The sequence below is a fragment of the Erpetoichthys calabaricus genome, chromosome 8, assembly GCF_900747795.2.
Source record: "Erpetoichthys calabaricus chromosome 8, fErpCal1.3, whole genome shotgun sequence".
Taxonomy (NCBI): Eukaryota; Metazoa; Chordata; class Cladistia; order Polypteriformes; family Polypteridae; genus Erpetoichthys; species Erpetoichthys calabaricus.
Window position 1 is genome coordinate 92,630,788 of NC_041401.2, and position 18,908 is coordinate 92,649,695.

The window sequence follows — 18,908 nt, forward strand, 5'->3', positions numbered from 1 at the left end:
ATACATAAATGCCGACATAAAAAACTGGAAAATTTGAAAGATCAGCTATTTTTCCCGAGACGGTACGTGTCACGTATCTTGAAACAAATGACAAGAATGCTGTAGAACTGGACGCCAGGAGGATCCAAAACGTACGAATCCTGCCGCAAAGTTCTCTGGAACTTGTCGTTTTAATTTCGCTTGGAGTACTGTTAAATATTCAGTATGTCTAAGTTCATTTTTAAAGCTCATAGGAACAAGGAGCTACTGCTGATATAACACACACATATATATATTAAATTAGTTAAGTAAAAATTTAAATAAACCTTGGAGATTGTTCGGGCCAAGACATTGAACGTCTCTTAGTGACTCGAAAAGAAAAAGCACTATCATCCGCCGTACAAAGCTACATTTAACGAATGAACGACATTTCCCAGCGTGCAGTACATATCCGGCTTGCTTTTCCCATTGCGAACTACAAGTCCCAGCTCTGCCACAGCTCAAGAAGAGTGAAAGGCTCCTGGCGGTAGCGGTTGCATTGCAGCTTTATGACAGCTTCGGTCCTGACAGCTCGGATTTAGTTTTACAACGGCAACGGGATACCGATTTCTAGGCTTTAATTCACCTATTGAAACCGGCCCATTATTCAAGGATACTACAAACTGTCCCCGATGCCGAGTAATGGATAACGTGGTTGGCTCAGGAGCAAAGGAGATGGTCGAGCACGGGGCTGAGCCGGAGCTGCAGCCAGGAGAGCCGGAGCGGGGTAGAGACGCTTTGCAGCAGTGCGTCCTCATCCAAAACCTCATCGACATTTCCCTATCCAGTTTGCAAGGGCTGTGGACAAAATGCGCAGCTTCAAACGACCTCACCCAACAGGAGATACGCACTTTAGAGGTAGGCATAGGAGCTGTCGCCTCTCCCTGCAACGGTCTTCTGCAGCTGCCTGCGGTGGGCGCGTCCCTCCGAGGAGCCAGCTTCGGCGATGTCCAAACTTTATACTCCGTCATTGGGGATTTCCGCTTGTTTGTGCTGTTAATGTGTGAGTGTCCAGCATTCCTCTGTCAGTCGGAGGCAACGTGCTTTATTTTATGTCTGTTTCACTATGAAATTTCGACTGTTTTGGTTTTCCTTGTTCCTAGACTGCGCTGAAGCCAGCGACTATAGAGGTTGCGGTGAAGCTCTCAGCAGACTATTTGCAGGTGCTATTGAGAGGCATGCTTAAGACTTTTATATGATTTGTTTGTGTTCCGGAAGGGCAGTGTCTAGCTGGGACTTTAACTAGGAAATGTCACTTGGTAATGGATGGTCCCTTTCTGGTAACGGGGAGACAAAATGCGCAAAAGGCACACCTGTCTGGCTCGGTGACGTCACTGACTCGCACCTGCGCGCGTCTGCAGAAGTGAGGCTGGCAGGTGGCTGAAGTGCCATCGGGCCTCGACCTTGTCATATTTGTGCGCGTGTAGTATCCATATTTAAGGTATTACTTAAAAAGTGGACACTTTTATGTTTCTGTTCTTAGTTTACTAGAAACTCTTTTTTTTTTTGCACGCACCTCTTCTGCCGATTCACCCGCTTAAGGTGACAGGGTTGTAAGTGAATCGCATGCCTTTTAGGCGAAAGGTGGATCTATCTGTTCGACTGCTACTGTTGCAATGGTTTGTAAGACATTTGTGATGCAATGCGGGCGGTTCTGCCCTTTCCTCCTAGTCATGCTTTTGTGACACTTACAAAACCTGTTAAACCAGGCAGCGTGTAGGATGAGCACTGTCAATTTGTGCTGCTTTCATTATGTCTTTTTCATTAAACATTTTTATTTAGGGCAAACAGTGAGCTAGATATTGCATTGATGAAATCTGTTTCATTATTACTATTGCAGTTAATCAATTAGCTGATTAAAATAACGAGTATTAGCATGCAACATGTTGTAAAAGGTTTTAATTCCAAGTGAGGACCCGTGAATTTTCTAAATTTTGCTTTACTCCGACTTCTGTATGTTTTTCCCAGTCAGAATTCAAAATGCACATGCAAAATGAACTAGTATATAACATTCCATGATAAGCAGGTTACTTTGACTTAAGTAGAATTTGTTTAATGATTACACATATGATGAAAACAAAAAATTCAATTAACAGTTGAGTTTGCATTCCATTTTATACAGTTAAGGAAGCAGATTTGTGGCCACAAAGGTCTCTTTCCAGATGACATTTATGCTTAGGTGTAATTCTTTGCTGTTTGTTTATTCTTTCTGTGTTCTGTTTATAGTAACACCAATGCATATTTGAAGTGTCGTTTTCAAGTTTTGTTTGATTCTGTCCACCTTGAAATTTGCTGTATTAAAAATATTAATGGATGTGCAGTAATGTTGAGTTTGTCTAAACAGAAAGCTAGTAAAAGTTTAGGGCCTGCAAGTAACCCTCCTTTATTGAAGGTATGTAGAGCAGCAGGGTGGCACAGCTTGCTTTTTTTTTGCTTCAAAGCACTGAAAACCTCTTAGAGTAAAGTTGAGTAAAGTTTTGAAAGTTGTTGATTCATTTCTTTGGATCTGATGTTGCAAGATTTTTGTTTTTGCTTGATAAATGGCAGCTTGAAAATGGGCCAACGTGTCTACGATTGTGGTTGTGATGGGCTAGTTCATTATAGAGTGTTGTTTTTGCCCATTACTAGCCACTTAGGCTTTAGTGTCTCTTGGCCTTGTAATGCAAAGAGCAATGATGTGCTTATACTTGAACTATAAGACAACTGTCCTTTTTATATAATTTATCCACAGAGATTACAACTTGCTAATTATTTTCGTTGTCATTTCAGTCCTGTTTTGCCATACATAATATTTCCTTCATCACACTATATTCCCTTGTTCTTGATTAAGGAATTTATTAATAAATGGTGATTGATATGTCTTTCTATATGTTTGTTTTGTTTTTTTGTAGTACGCTCATTTTTTCTAACTGGTTTAGACTCTGTCCTGAGATCCATTGCTTCTGGGATCCTACAAGGTCAAACTGAGTGTTTGATAATGGACAATATAATTATATAATTTTACTCTCTATAATCTTCACTTGATTTAAATACAGTGACACAAATTGTAAGTGAGTTGAAATGAAGACTGAAGCAAACACTAAGGTCTCAGATAATGTTTGTGTTTGCGTATTTGCGAAAAACCCTGATCTTACAGCAGTATTATTTGAAATCTCTATGTTACTCAGGTGTTACAGTTTAGTACATTCAAGAAAATGGGCAGAGGCATATGTCTAGAAGGTGCATGACAGGGCGTACTTAAACTGAGTCACATATCCCATTACTGTTAAAATATTTCTTTGGCATTAGAGGTATTATTAAAGCATATTTTTTGTTTGCTTTTCCAAGATTTTTCCCCCAAGATTGAATGTTTCTGTCAAATGTATTATTCTAATTTGAAATACGCAGTGCTAAGGGTAACAGCAAAAGTATTCACAGTGCAATATAGCAGTTATCCAACCCAAGAAAATGCTACTGTCTTAAAGGCAAGTGGCCACAAATCATAAGCAAAATCACCTTTTGCGTTTAAGATCTAAGGTGATGTTTTGTATCCTCAAATGTAATTGGAAAGTATTCTCTAAGAAAAAAATGTTCTGGTAGTATGTTTTTTACTATTATATTGTTTCTAGACATATAAGTAATGGTTATTGTACATCTTAACCATGATTAAAAACTGTCCTCAATGTAAATGTCCACCACTTTATATTTTATCTGTGAAGCAGAAGCATTTGTCCTTTGCTATTGATTATACAGACATTTACTTCATTAAATAATTTTCCACTTAGGCATACTCTGTATATAAGCTAATTCATGCCAACAGGGGAGATTGTGGAAGTCTCAGTGGTTGCACTTTTTCAATACTACATAACAGAGGAAACACAAGTTTTTGCGACTGTGTTCAGTAAGACTGGTTAATAGTAAACCCACATAATATTGCTAAATCTGTTTTTCCATTTCGCATAACCTAAAAATGCAAAAGCTGTAATTTGTTAGTTCTAGAGGTTTTCATTTTCAAACAAAATGAGTGTGGGCGTATGATTGAGTTTGCCTTTTGATGGACTGGTTCCCTCTTTGTGCTTGGTTCTTACCTTTTTCCTGATACTGCCTGGATACAGGCTGTAGTAGCCCATGACCTTGTAATTAAATTAAGTGCATTTTAAAATGAATGGATGTCTTCCAGGGAAGATATTTTCAGTATTTTGGTAATTTTGACACTAGTATCATTGTAATCATTTTTATATATAAGATCAAATATGCAAAAAGTAATCTAAAACATATGGTAGAAACAACTATTTACTTAATTCTCAGTATTTCAGAACCCTTCTTTAAGCATTTTAATTTTCACTAGACATAATCAGTAGAGCAGTTGTTTTCCATTAAGTAAAGCCACTCACTGCGGTTGGAATGCAATATTGCATACACAGCCATCCATCGTTTTTTGAACTTTCTCATCTATCCACATATTAAAAGGACCACTAATCTGTGCTCATTCCAGTTGTTATACAGGCTGGAAGTCATTTTGTAGCAGCTGAGAGAAACACTTTGATTATTGAATGTCAATAAATATTTAAAAACAAGTTACATTTATCAATGGATCACCAAAGTGATTAACTTAATCATTGCATTAATCATTCCATGTCTACTCTCACAGTCTAGTCACCCTGCAACCTGAACTATTCTTATAAAACAGCATTTATTGCAAATACAGCTGTGCACATATACACTTTGTATAGTTTACAAGATGTTTTGCAATGACTGCAGCATTGTGATTTTAAAGAACAAAATCAGAGGTTATTTTTATTAATTATGGAAGTAATCTATAGCAACAGTGAAATAAATGGTCAGTTATGCCTGTCTGTATTCCTGTGTCAGAATGCATAGCTTGCTCACTTGATGGCTTTTTTTTTTTTTTTTTTAATAAAAATTATGCTGACTTTTGGAAGTGGTTGGTAGGGAATGAGGGGTGGGACTTAGACTAAAGTGATTGTGAGCAAGCGCAAATATACATTGACAGATATATAAAATCCTACTCAAAATTTTTATGTACAAATTCTAATTAGTCAACATCTGAAATGGAGTGTTTTGTTATTCTACAAAGGAATAAGCTCATGTTCAGCCTTTGGAAAAGTTGGAAACTGAGTTCCTTGAAGAAAGCATAGAAAAAAAACAAATTCAATCTATTAGTGGTTATGGAAGAAACAGAATCTCAGCTTGTGGTTTCGTATGCCAACAGTTTCGACTTTCACATTTTTATACTTGTTTCTGTAGCCAAGCATAAAGAAAGGCTATGTCCAGTAGAAACAGTAAATGTGGTGGACAGTTTTGCAAAGATGTGAGTAATTTGATTCTGCAAGCTTTACATGCACACATAGATGACTTGGCATTTTTGTGATATTAGGTTAGGGTAACTGGTCACAGAGGTAAACATAGCTTTGTAAATAGAACATTTAAGGATAACTCTGAAACTGATCTTGGTCTTTCTTGTGGCTTATATCGTCTTGGATTCTGTTACATTTAAGAACTTTAACAGTATCATTTTGAACTTTGTAAATCTTCTTACCAAAAACTCCTCTTTTGCTACACACAGATTTGATCTAAGAGGCAAAGCTTGCACTATTTTGGAGTCATAAGTACGCAAAATATGGCTGTTGCGAAGATTTGTAATTGCACCTTTGAAATTGTTCTAGCTTGTTTTTTGTTATGCTTATTAATAGTTTTACATTTTTGATCACATTAGAAGAGTGTTTTGAAGTAATGCATTATTTTGTGATTAATGCCTCTCTCTCTGAAGACTTAGAGGTTCTGCTGTTTAACTGAGGTATGTTGAGAGAAGGAGCACTTGCTACAAAAAACCATTTCAAAATTGTTTTCATTACTGTCTGTTAGTGGCAAAAGTAGCACTATTTATTTTGTGCTACACCACCAAGGTACGGAGAAAAGACGTTTGTTATAAGAGTTCTTAGAGGTCATATCAAAAATTATGAACTGTCATTGCCATCTAACCAAAAATCCCTTAGATGCACTGCTACCTAAACATGTTTTAAAATTTTAACGATGCATCAGCATACATGGTCATTTATGAAGCTAGTCTGGAGCAGGTGGGTAAGTGTAGAACTTTTACCCTTTCAAAAATGAGAAGGGATTTGATGTCAAAACTGGGCTTTAACTAAAAGTTAAGTAGATATACTAGAATGTGTGTGATTGTTGGAAGGTCTTTCCTGAGAGAGAGGACCTTCTCTTAGGTTTTGTTTGTGTGCTTTTGTACAAGTGAGTCTCTAGAATGATCGATGTAGCACAAGAACAATTACTTATCATTTTTAAAGACGTGATGTGTTTCATTCTCAGCATTAAGATGAATGAATTAGTGATTGTTTTACTTCTTAAGTCTTTAAATTTTAAACTTTAATATTAGTGTAACTGATCAACATTTCAAAAGGATGTTGTTTTCTGAAGTGCAAGTTTGGTTACTGCTATCATTCCACTGAGTTTATGCAACATGATTAAGTAGATTATAGCTTTAATGAATTAATGGTTGATATTATTAGTCTCACCAAACAATAATAACCTGAACTAAGTTTAATTTTCATTTTTCTGTTGGTTCCTGTCCTGCACCAAATAAACCCAGAATCCTTGTGTGTGTGTATGTGTCATGCCTAAGTCAGAAAGTCAGAAAATGTATGGCTTTTGTCAGGGTTCATGCATAACTGCAAGGAAGCAATGACTCCATTTCTGAAATAATAATGAAATAAAATATAATAAAATGTTATTTTGTGGAATTGGGAATCTGCTTCACAGATTATTTCCTGTATCTTTTTTTCTTATGTTAACAATATTCTTCCTATTATACTTACCTATCATGGAATCAGTGGTCTTTTGTTAGGACAGCCTTTTATACATGTTAGAGGGAAATTCATGATTTGTGTCTGCTGGCATCTCAAAAATCTTAAATCACTTATATAGTATACTATTAGATCCTAGTGTTACCAGTTGCCTTGGTCTTAATTCATGATGTAAGTGGTTTGACTTCTATAGTCTATTCTAGTGTTACATTATTTGGGTGAAATTTCCTACTGCTCCATAGTGTGATATAATCTGTAATACAGTACTAAAGAAACAGCACCTGGATTTTCTGGGTGATATGGCTAAAAACATTTGCTAGAGGAAAGGGTGAATAAGCATATGTAGTGGTATTATTTTTTAAGTGTTTATCTATTTTATTGATATACTGAAAATAACTTTATAAAGTCATCACATTATGGAGTCTAAAAGAATCAAAAAGAACTGCAGTCACAATGGTTTCATAAACTGGAATGCATGAAATAAATAAAAATAATAAAAAATATTAAGACAAGCACATTGTTTTCAATCAGTGCTTTATTGCCTCTAGTAGTCTGAGATTGTTGCAAAGTGTTTAAACTCATTGATTTCTGCAAATCTTGTAATTGGTTATCATTTGCGTTGTACACTAAGTATGCATGAGTAGTATACGTCAGTAGCTTATACATCAAATGTAATTAATTGTCAAATTAAAATCTATTATATCAGCCTTTATGATTATTATTTTGCATATTTTCATATTGTGATTTTGACTGTGAAAAGATGGATGGAGTAAACTGGATAAATGCATAGATATATTCAGCATGCAGACTAGACTGTCTTCCTCTCTGATTGCTCAATAGAACTTGTTAAGTTCCCTTCCTTTACATCGATTCTTACTTTAACAACAGAAGGTGGCTTGAGACAAAGGAAACTGTGGTTAGCTGGCTGTAACCATATTTACTGACATACACTTAAGGGCAGACCTTAATATATTGAAACAGAAGCCTGGTCAGGACTAGGAATATGAACAATTTAGAATGGTGCATGACAGTGACAGGGCTTTATAAGGCCATGACAGTAAAAAATAGATATGTATTGGCAATACAAATCCCTATGCCAGTGAAATAAATTCTCAGGTTATTAAGTTTCAGTACATTTGGTGCATGCCAGATGCCCTGGAGGGGATACTAGCATGTGAAACGACATCATAGTGAAATAGCAATTATTGTTTGTAAGTAAGCCATGCTTCCTCAGGATGCTAGAGAACAGCCAACCTAGGGCTTCTTGACACTGCTTTAAGAAAGAATATGGGGTCAGGGAGTGAACAACATTGTTGTCAACACTTCCTGGCCACTAGAGTGTGCATGGTCTCAAGAGGAAACATATGGATGGTGTTGTTACATTTGAGAAAACTATGCAGCCGATGAGCAGCCTTGGAGACCTAGACTTTTATTGCATACTGAAGGTTCAGAAGTGTAAGGACACCATGGACTAGAAGGTGTTTTGCCCCTGGTGACCCTGTTGCAAATATAAGGCTGATACTAAAAGTGATTTTGTGGTAAGTCTGTAAGAGATTGTGGGACAGCATAAAAAGCCACCCCTTAGCATTATACAGAGTTGGGTGGAGTGCTAATGACAAACACTGTATAAGCAGAAAGAAGATCAGTCAGAACTGGGAAAGAGGAGAGTTCTGTTGTAGTACAAAGGTATGAAAGTGAATCTGCTATTCCCATATATATGCAGGTTTACTAGATTTGTGGAAGTAGTTTCCATAAAGGATTCAGAGTTTATTTTCCTGTGTTTAGTTTTTGCTTTGTGTTCTCCCAACATTTATACTAACTTGTTTGCCTTATTTTGATTAATAAATTAATTTTTGTTTACCTTTGGCCTCATCTAAGTTATTTTGGTCAGGGATGCCTCAAGAGTGACTGCCATTGTTTGTGCATACATTTATACAAACAGATAGATAGACAGATATAACTTATTTATCCCCAGGGAGAAATTTGCATTTTTACAGGAGCTCAATAAATAATAAACAAATAAATAATTATATTTTGACAAACAACAAACTCTTGTCAGAGATACACCAGAATGTCTAAAAAGAAAGAAAACGTCTGACTTGGCAGCTACTGTACAGTCACAGTTAGGTATTATCCAGGTTTGTTGCTGTTGGTATAAAGGAGAACCCAGCAGCATTTCTTGACACTCTTCTGTGGAATAATTTCTTGGCTGAAAGTACTCAATGTTAGAGTGTCAGAGAGAGGACGTGAAGCATTGTTCATAGTAACACTGAGCTTTGCTTTCATTCTCTCCCTTGCTGCTACCTCCAGGGGGTTCGGAGTGTGTCCCATAACTAAGTGTCCCTTTTAATTAGCTTGTTGATTCTGTGGATCACTCCTGAAGTGGTATCACAGAATTAATAATAATAATTCATTACATTTATATAGCGCTTTTCTCAGTACTCAAAACGCTATCATTATAAAATATGTGAAGGATATTACTACCCATATTAAGTGAGCACAGTGTCTTAAGAAAAAAGAGCTTGTTCTGCCCTTTATTATATAGTTCCACTGTATTATGAGACCATTACAGCCTGTCATTGGTGTGGACCTCCATGTACTTGTAGCAGTTCACTTACATCCATACCCACTCCCTGAATAGTGACTGGACATAGAGGCTCTTTGTTACAGCGAAAGTCAATAACTAGTTCCTTGGTTTTGCTGATTTTAAGTTGCTGACACTTCTTTCTGAACCAAGAAACGATGTTCTCCAACTGACTCCTATACTCTGTCACCTGGTGTTATGTTTATAGTCTGAGGTGTGAAGAGAAAAGGAGACAGGACTGTTCTTTGAGTTGTTGCAGTGTTGGTCATATCCATATCAGAGACACATGCAAATTTATATATTCTGCTCTGTGTGTGTTTATATGTTTTTATATATACAAGTTTCTATACATTATGTGTATCTATATATAACAGAGTGACAGAGAAAAACATCTCGGCATCAGATTTTGTTGTCTGTTTTATTTATATCTGAGATGCATAAAGTAAACTTGTATAAGCAATATTAATAGTAACATTTATTTTTAAATGTTCTTGTTTAATTCAGTGCTGGGGAGTAGCAATGGTTGGACGTGCAAATAAGAATTTCACTGTTCTTTATGTAACAAGACAACCACTACTAGCATGACTGAATGTTATAGTTTTTGTTTTCTTTTTTTAAAAGAAGCCAGAGATTTTCAAATTCAAGTTCATGTTCAAACTATATATTTCCAAAGTTTTGGATGAACTGGGAATTATGTTTCAGAGGTTTTTCAACTACGACATTCTGAAAGTTTACAGTATTTACAGTACCATATCATTTAATTTTTGGCATCTTGAGATCTATTGACATTAGAGGTTTAAGGGCACTATCTTTTTGATAGAATTTCAACATCCATCACATAATGCAGCATGACTATATGACAAAGATTTCCAAGTTTTTGTCATACTTGATAGTTCTAATTTGCCCAACACAAAACCTGTCAGACCTAGAAAAAAGTTGCTGGTTTTCTCAGAGATTAGGCACCTGCTGAAAAAGGAGAAGGAAGGAAGGTATGTGTTGATATTTTATGTTAAATTTACTCTTTTTGAGGAAAAAAAGTAATTGTACAATGAAAGCAACATTTTCTCAATTTGCATGAAAACCAATATGGAATAGTAGGATTACAAAGTAGGCAAATTATCACCTTGTGACCTGGTATTAGACCTACAGCATTCCAAGGATGCACTTACTATGTGTTTGTCTGTCCTTAGTGCTAAGTCATTGGTCATAATTAGATGGTCTGTCTGAAATGCTCACTATGTTGGCTATACTGAAGTGACATGGGGACATTTCTGAAGACAATGAGTACAGGGGACTTTCATGGCCATTGGATCTGGGAAGCGCAGTACAGTAACATCATGCAAGTACTGGGGGACAGTCACTTACCTATGTCATTGTCTTCAACTACATATAATGGGGGAAATAATTATTTGGTCCCCTGCTAAATTTGTAAGTTTGCGTGATTACATCTTGCCTGAAGAAGGGGCCTGAGTTGCCTCGAAAGCTTGCATATTGTAATCTTTCTAGTTAGCCAATAAAAGGTGTCATTTTGCTTGGCTTTTCTCACTTACAAAGAAATGAACAGTCTCTAATTTTATGGTAGTTTCATTTTAATAGATAGATAGATACTTTATTAATCCCAAGGGGAAATTCACATTTTGGAGAGAGACAGAATATCATCCAAAATTCCAGAAAAAACACATTAAATAAAAGTTATAAATTGACTTGTATGTCATTGAGTGAAATAAGTATTTGATCCTCTACAGCCCAGCCAGAATTCTGGCTTCCACAGATTGGCTGTGTGCCCATGTGGCACACAGATTACAATCAATCAATCAATCAATCAATCAATTAATTACAGATACTCCTGATCTCAACTTATGTGTGCAAAGCACATCTGTCCACAGAATTAATTTCTTCCATTCCAACATCTCCACCACCATGGGCAGGACCAAAGAGCTGTCAAAGGACGATAAGGACAAGATTGTAGACCTGCACAAGGCTGGAACGGGCTACAAGACCATCGGCAAGAAGCTTGGTGAGAAAGTGACAACTGTTGGTGCAATTATTTGGAAATGTAAAAATATAAAATGACCATCAATTGCCCTCGGTCTAGAGCTCCATGCAAGCTCTTGCCTCATGGGGTGAGGATGATCATGAAAATAGTTGGGGATCAACCCAAAACTACACAAGAGAAGCTTGTTAATGATCTGAAGGCAGTTGGGACCACAGTCACCAAGAGCATAATTGGTAACACACTATGCCGTAATAGATTGAAATTTTGCAGTGCCCGCAAGGTCTCCCTGTTCAAGAAGGCACATGTACAGGCCCATATTAAGTTTGCCAGTGAACATTCGGGCCTGTACATGTACATGAGATGCATTGCTGTCAATAGATTTCTGGATACTATAATGCTTCAGACCATATGCTGATGACTCATAGAGGAGGAGGAGTTCCATTCACAATGAATGTCTGCCACTGACAAATTGACTTTGATGATTACATCTATGTTTCACGGTCTTTACCAACATTTGCCTAATTATAGGTTTATTGGGTCATTTATTGTCATATGTACAGAGTACACTGAAATTTTTCACTTCCTTGTGCTAATCAACATTTACAGTAGCAGTTGCATAATGCTTTGTTGGATATGCCTCAGTTGTCCTTTTGACAACTGTAACATGGTACTTCATGCCATGACATATAGCGACTGGCCACAGAAATTTTACATGATACTGTTTATTTCCTATATGTAGGTTAGCTTTGGACCAATGAATAACTCAAATTTTCTACTTTTGGAATTATTTCTAGACATGGCACAACTGTTATCTGTTTTTTACTAGTGAGTTTAATGGGTCATTCCTTATGGATGAAGTTTTTTTTTGTTAAAGAGTGTGTTTTACATATTGTTGGAAGAATTTGTTTCTTTGTAAGGCATCCATTAATTAGATCAGTTATTGGTCTCATCTGCTTTGGGAGATAGACGTTAGCAGTGGTGTTATTTTAGCATTGTCTCTAGTTATCCTGTATCTACTGAACCGAGGGGCTTTGATTAAAGTAAATCTAAATATACAAGCATAAATAATGGAAAAAGAACTCTGAACGAAACAGAAAAGATGGCTAAAACTTTGTCTAAGTCTAAACAGGCCTCAAGTTCAACTTCAAGGTAAGGCCTTCCAGAATGACCTGGAACAGATAGGCAAAAGAATTAATCTCCCGGGACCTGACGCCACAGCATCTCTCCATCCAAGAGTGAAAGTGGGAGCGAAAGTGCAATTGAGTTGGGCCAGGAGAACTGCTCGATTCCAGAAGGTTCATTGAAACTGAAAATGGCCTTACTATCCACGCTGTCAACTGCCCCCCCGCGAGACAGTGGCACCAACTCCAACTGGGCTTGCTACTCCACCTGCGGAGCATGGAGAAGACCGAAACAAAGAGTCTGAGCTGAAGGTAACAATCACCGCAATGATTATCGCAATACCTACAACACTTCGGGGGGGGGTATAAATGTGATAAAGAGTAATATAAAGAAGGTTACAAAGGACTAAAGGAAAAATATAAAAGACATAAACATGACAAATGAGAAGCCTTTTTAGGATATTAAAGAATTAGAGAAATGTTTTAATAATCGCTCTGAGGCAACCTTTAAAGGTATGCTAGAAAAAAAATTAGGAAAAAAATACAGGAAAATGCGAGTAAGTTTGAGAATAAATTCAGAGCACTTGGTGCTCAGTTTGAAGATGTTAAGGAAACGTTCATGACATGTATTTAAATAGTTGAACAACTGGCATCTACCGCTGACAAGAAAGCAATGGCTCGAAATTCCGAATGCAAAGTGCTTAGAGACAAGACTAGCTGCACTTGTAGATGGATACAGAGTAATAATATTAGAATCAAAGGTCTCCCTGAAAACTGTGAAACTCCAAAACCAGTGAAATTCATAGCTAAACTATTCTCTAAAATAATTGGAGAGGACTTCAAATCGGAAACCGCAATATCGGCAGCTTACCTCACATGTGGATTGAATGCCTCAAAACCTAGTAGCCTCATTTTACGTTTCGACAAGTTTACAGTCTAAATTAAAGGTGATTCACTTCTCAGACTAAAGCAATAGATTATATTTGAAAATAACTGCATTTGTATTTTCCTGATTTCTCACCTTCAACAGCTGCTAAATGTGCCGCATTTTACAGCATTAAAAAGCGCTTACGGAAAGCCGAAATCAGATGCAGCCTCTTGTATCCTGCTAAACTGAAGGTGGATATTCAAGGCAAGTTCTACATTTTTAGTTCTCTTAATGAAGCAGAAAAAGAGCTAAGAAAATTGATCCCGGCACTTCTTGAAATACGATCGTGAGTCAGATTTTGTCCTGGCAAGGCAAAGAAGGTTTTATCTGCAATTTACTTCATTTGCAATGAGACTTTTGACATAATTATATATTCTGTTTCCTTCTTGGCTATTTTTATGTTTTAATTAGTTATATTTTTTTTCCTTTCCAAAGGGAACTGTTGAACATTATACCCTTGGTTTATTGTATTAGGTCTGTACTATCGTACGTTATCTTATTATTCATGACTACTGTTTAACATCATTAACTTTGGTTATTCTTTCAGGGCTGTTTAAGAATATATTCCAAGTTTATAGTATTTGGACTGTATTGTCAATAGATATCTTTACTTTAATCCTTCTACACTGCTGCTGGGGGGCTTGTTTTGTTTTAGATATACTCTGTCTCTAGGTATGTCAGAGGTCTGAGACTTTGTGAAGTGTGTTCTAGCCTCATGTGGGGAGGCAGAATGGGATGGGAGAAAAAGAGAGCAAGCTTTTTCAAATCTATCTTTTTAACCCTTTCAATTGTAAGTGCCAACACAACAATAGGCTTGATAGCAAAACCTCCTGGCAAAATTGGAAATTAAAGTAAAAGCTATCTTATGTAATAATGTATTACCTTAATTTAATACTACAAAATGTCAACAAAAGTTCAGAAGCAATGTCTCTATGGCCAAACAGTGAACTTTGTGAGCTGAAATGTCAAAGAACTGGTCTAAACACCAAGATAGTATTTTTACAGGAGACCCACTTAGTAAGCAAGGATTGGTTTCGGTTGCAAAGAGATTAGACAGGCCAAATATTCCACTCCTGCTATACAAAGAAAACTAGAGGTGTGGGAATTTTAATACATAGAACAATTCATCATTTGTAGTATCGGATGTAGTATCTGATTCTGCAGGGTGATGTGTGATCTTCATGGGTAATTTATTTAATTGTTAAGTGATTTTGATAAATATTTATGCACCCAATGTGGACGATAGAGACTTCGTCCAAAACATATTTGCATCCATTCCTAATGTGAACACTCATATAATTATAATGGCCAGAGACTTTAATTGTGTTTTAAATTAAATTATCCAGACCTGGATAGGTCTTCAGCCACAGGGATGATAACATCTAACACTGCAAAAACAATTACACAGTTTGTAATTGATCACAATTTTCCAGAACTTTGGAGATTTCTAAATCCAAACTCAAGAGCATATTCCTTCTTCTCACCAGTACATCACTGTTACTCAAGAATTGATTATTTCTTTATAGATAACAATTTTTTCCCCATGATCAAATCTTGGAAATATGTTGTTATGTCCGACTACGTCCCTCTAATCACGGAGCTCAAATTATTATGCCCCACATGCATACATCTCCAGACGTTTCTGCAGGAATACTCTGGGGAAACTGAAGGCATTTTTAAGAGGACAGATTATTTCATATCTCTCCCACAAAAATAAACCGGAAACGAAGAAGGCATCAGAGTTAATCAGTGAAATTAACAGAACAGATCAAGAACATGCCAGGTTCCCAAATTAGGCATTTTATAGAAAAAGATAGGGTTTTCATCCAGAACTCGATCTCTTGACAACAAAAGAAATCACGACATCATTACTATGAACACGGAGAGAGCGCTAATAAGATCTTAGCTCAACAAATCCACAAGCAGGAAGTTCATAATGCAATACCAGTAATTGCCAACACAGACAGAGACAAAATCATTGACCATAAAAATATAATGCACACATTCAGGGTGTACTCAGTTTGTTCCGTGCCTGAGCATGTTTGTCCGCATGTAACCCCGAAAAGTCTAGTCTGTTTGACTAGTGTGGTTGCTCTGTGCCGGGTGAAATGGAACGCTTGAAAGAAGTGGGCCTGAGCATCATTTGTCACTGTAAAAATCTTCTTGGATGTGCAGCACGATGAAACGCTGTGCTGCACACTCAATAAATCTGTAAGAGGGTAAAGTGTTATCCTGTCCTACACAACTCCAAAACAACTCCAAAATGAGTAAAATCATTTTAACATGCATGCTGTCACACAGAGTTCGGATCTTGTTTTGGCTTTACATAAAGTCACATGGTCATGACGACAGCGTGATAATATCACAAGGCCAAACCAGATTTATTAAAGACAGATACTTCGCTTCCAGTCTTTGACGCCTGTTTAATGTAATATATTCACCCACAAAGTCTTAACACCCCAGAGATCTTATTATCGTTAGATGCAGAAAAAGAATTTGATATGTTTGAATGGGACTACCTGTTCACTGCATTACACAAAATTTGGGTTTGGCTTGAACATATGTGCATGACTCAAACTACTGTATACCAGTCCAGAAGCTTCAGTGTGTTTCAGACAAGTTCAAAATAGAGTGTGGTACTAGACAAGGATGCCCTCTGTTCCTACTGCGATTTACAATCATGATTGAGCCGTTAGCAATTCACTTTCAAAATGCTTCTGAGATAAAGGGGATTATCAGAGAAGGACCTTAACAGAAAATATCACTTTATGCAGATGATATGGTAATACATATATATACAGTAATCCCTCTTCCATCGCAGGGGTTGCGTTCCAGAGCCACCCGCGAAATAAGAAAATCCGCGAAGTAGAAACCATATGTTTATATGGTTATTTTTATATTGTCATGCTTGGGTCACAGATTTGCGCAGAAACACAGGAGGTTGTAGAGAGACAGGAACGTTATTCAAACACTGCAAACAAACATTTGTCTCTTTTTCAAAAGTTTAAACTGTGCTCCATGACAAGACAGAGACGACAGTTCCATCTCACAATTAAAAGAATGCAAACATATCTTCCTCTTCAAAGGAGTGCGTGTCAGAAGCACAGAATGTCACATAGATAGAGAAAACAATCTCTAGCAAACAAATCAATAGGGCTGTTTGGCTTTTAAGTATGCGAAGCACCGCGGCACAAAGCTGTTGAAGGCGGCAGCTCACACCCCCTCCGTCAGGAGCAGGGAGAGAGAGAGAGAGAGAGAGAGAGATAGAGAGAGACAAAGTTTGTTTTTCAGTCAAAAATCAATACGTGCCCTTCGAGCTTTTAAGTATGCGAAGCACCGTGCAGCATGTCGTTTCAGGAAGCAGCTGCACAAAAGATAGCAACGTGAAGATAATCTTTCAGCATTTTTAGACGAGCGTCCGTATCGTCTAGGTGTGCGAACAGCCCCCCTGCTCACACCCCCTACGTCAGGATCAGAGAAAGTCAGTGCAAGAGAGAGATTGAGAAAAGTAAGTTGGGTAGCTTCTCAGCAATCTGCCAATAGCGTCCCTTGTATGAAATCAACTGGGCAAACCAACTGAGGAAGCATGTACCAGAAATTAAAAGACCCATTGTCCGCAGAAATCCGCAAACCAGCAAAAAATCTGCGATTATATATTTAAATATGCTTACATATAAAATCCGCGATGGAGTGAAGCCGCGAAAGGCGAAGTGCGATATAGCGAGGGATCACTGTATATATATATATATATATATATTCGGGGTGGGCGGTATGACCAAAATTCTATATCACGGTATTTTTCTAAATTATCCCGGTTTCACGGTATTCGACGGTATTTTTTTCCCCATGCATGAGTGGATGTTAACCACATTTTCCACTGCAATTACTGGCTAAGAATAACCTATTCCACTGTCAAGAGTATTGTACATTGTACAAAAAAAACATTTTAATGTGCACACAAGTATTAATACAGTTTTGCATTGCCCCATAAAGTGATAGTTTTCAAGGGGGTGGCACTAATGGAGAAGGTATCACATTGCATGACAGATGCAGTCAAAATATAGAACCTTTTTATTGAACAAATTTTGCAAAAACAAACTATAATTTTGACAACATATTTTCAACCATACAAAGAGGCATTTAGACTTAGTAAAATATCCAGAAGTGCTTGTCAAAAATTGTATTGCACCGAATATGTCTTAGAAAAGGAATAAATAGTAAATATTTTTTGTAAACCAACTACACTTTCTGTTAATGTTAACAATCTCTGTCCACTGACACGTTAAAGTGACTTTTTAAACAACTTTATCATCATTAAACTGCATAATATTTAAACTAATAAATAATAACAATAAAATAAATAATAGTATTATTACTGATAGTTGCACTATTACTTCAAGACTTCAAGCCCAGGTGCATTACACAGTATTCACCAAATTAAAATAAAATACAACAAGTGCAACTTGGTGATGACATCTTTACCAACTGAACCATCATTTAGGCAAACTGCATTAATATGGACCTTGCTTCAAGCTAAGCTATAATGGGAAGAAAAAAACAAACTATATGTCGAGAACAAAGTCAACATTTCCACTTTATTCTCGCCGTTTATGTCGAGATTAAAGTCGACATTTCCACTTTATTCTCGCCGTTTATGTTGAGATTAAAGTCGACATTTCCACTTTATTCTCATAGTTTACTTCATAATTAAAGTAGAATGTCGTAAACTAAACTTCTTCCTAAAATCAATGTTTAATCAATTACTTAATTTACCCCGTCATAAATTAATGCAGCACATTAAATGCTTTGTGTTATGTTCTCCAACCCAGTGGTTAATCACTACACTTCTTAAACTGACTTCCTTCGCACTAAGAGAAGACAGCGATCACCATACAGAATCCATTCACTTCATGATATTCCTGCTTTCTGAAAATCTAGAATGCTAAGATAAGTACTTGATATCATTTTCATGATGAAATGCATTAAAGCAGGTATTACACATGCACGGTAGTGAGGCGGTAGTGCTGCTCCCTCGCAGTAAGGGGTCCCCAGGTGTATGTTCAGTGTAGAGAACTTTATGGCAGGTGTGACGAGGCTCCAAAAAACTGGATGTATGAATAGCTATCGCACAGGTTTAACTTAAATATTGTGTAAATGTTGGGTTTGTGATCTGGTGGTCGGAGACACGAACACAGAATTCAATGCATGTTCTTCTGAGCGGGCTATCTTTATTGCATGCATATATACATATATATATATATACATACAGTATATAAAGATTTTATATGTAAGCATATTTAAATATATATCGCAGATTTTTTGCTGGTTCGCGGATTTCTGAGGACAATGGGTCTTTTAATTTCTGGTACATGCTTCCTCAGTTGGTTTGCCCAGTTGATTTCATACAAGGGACGCTATTGGCAGATGGCTGAGAAGCTACCCA

At 36.9% G+C, this 18,908-nt stretch overlaps 1 protein-coding gene across 1 annotated transcript in view; it reads left to right on the forward strand.

The window, feature by feature from the left end:
- Window positions 1–376: 376 nt before the first annotated feature.
- The window catches only part of ksr1b (kinase suppressor of ras 1b), a 192,048-nt gene continuing 173,516 nt past the window's right edge, over window positions 377–18,908 (forward strand). Inside the window, exon 1 of the mRNA XM_051931228.1 lies at window positions 377–876. Within this exon, the coding sequence (XP_051787188.1) occupies window positions 661–876 (216 nt within the window). The 5' untranslated portion in view covers window positions 377–660. The remainder of the gene's footprint in view (window positions 877–18,908) is intronic.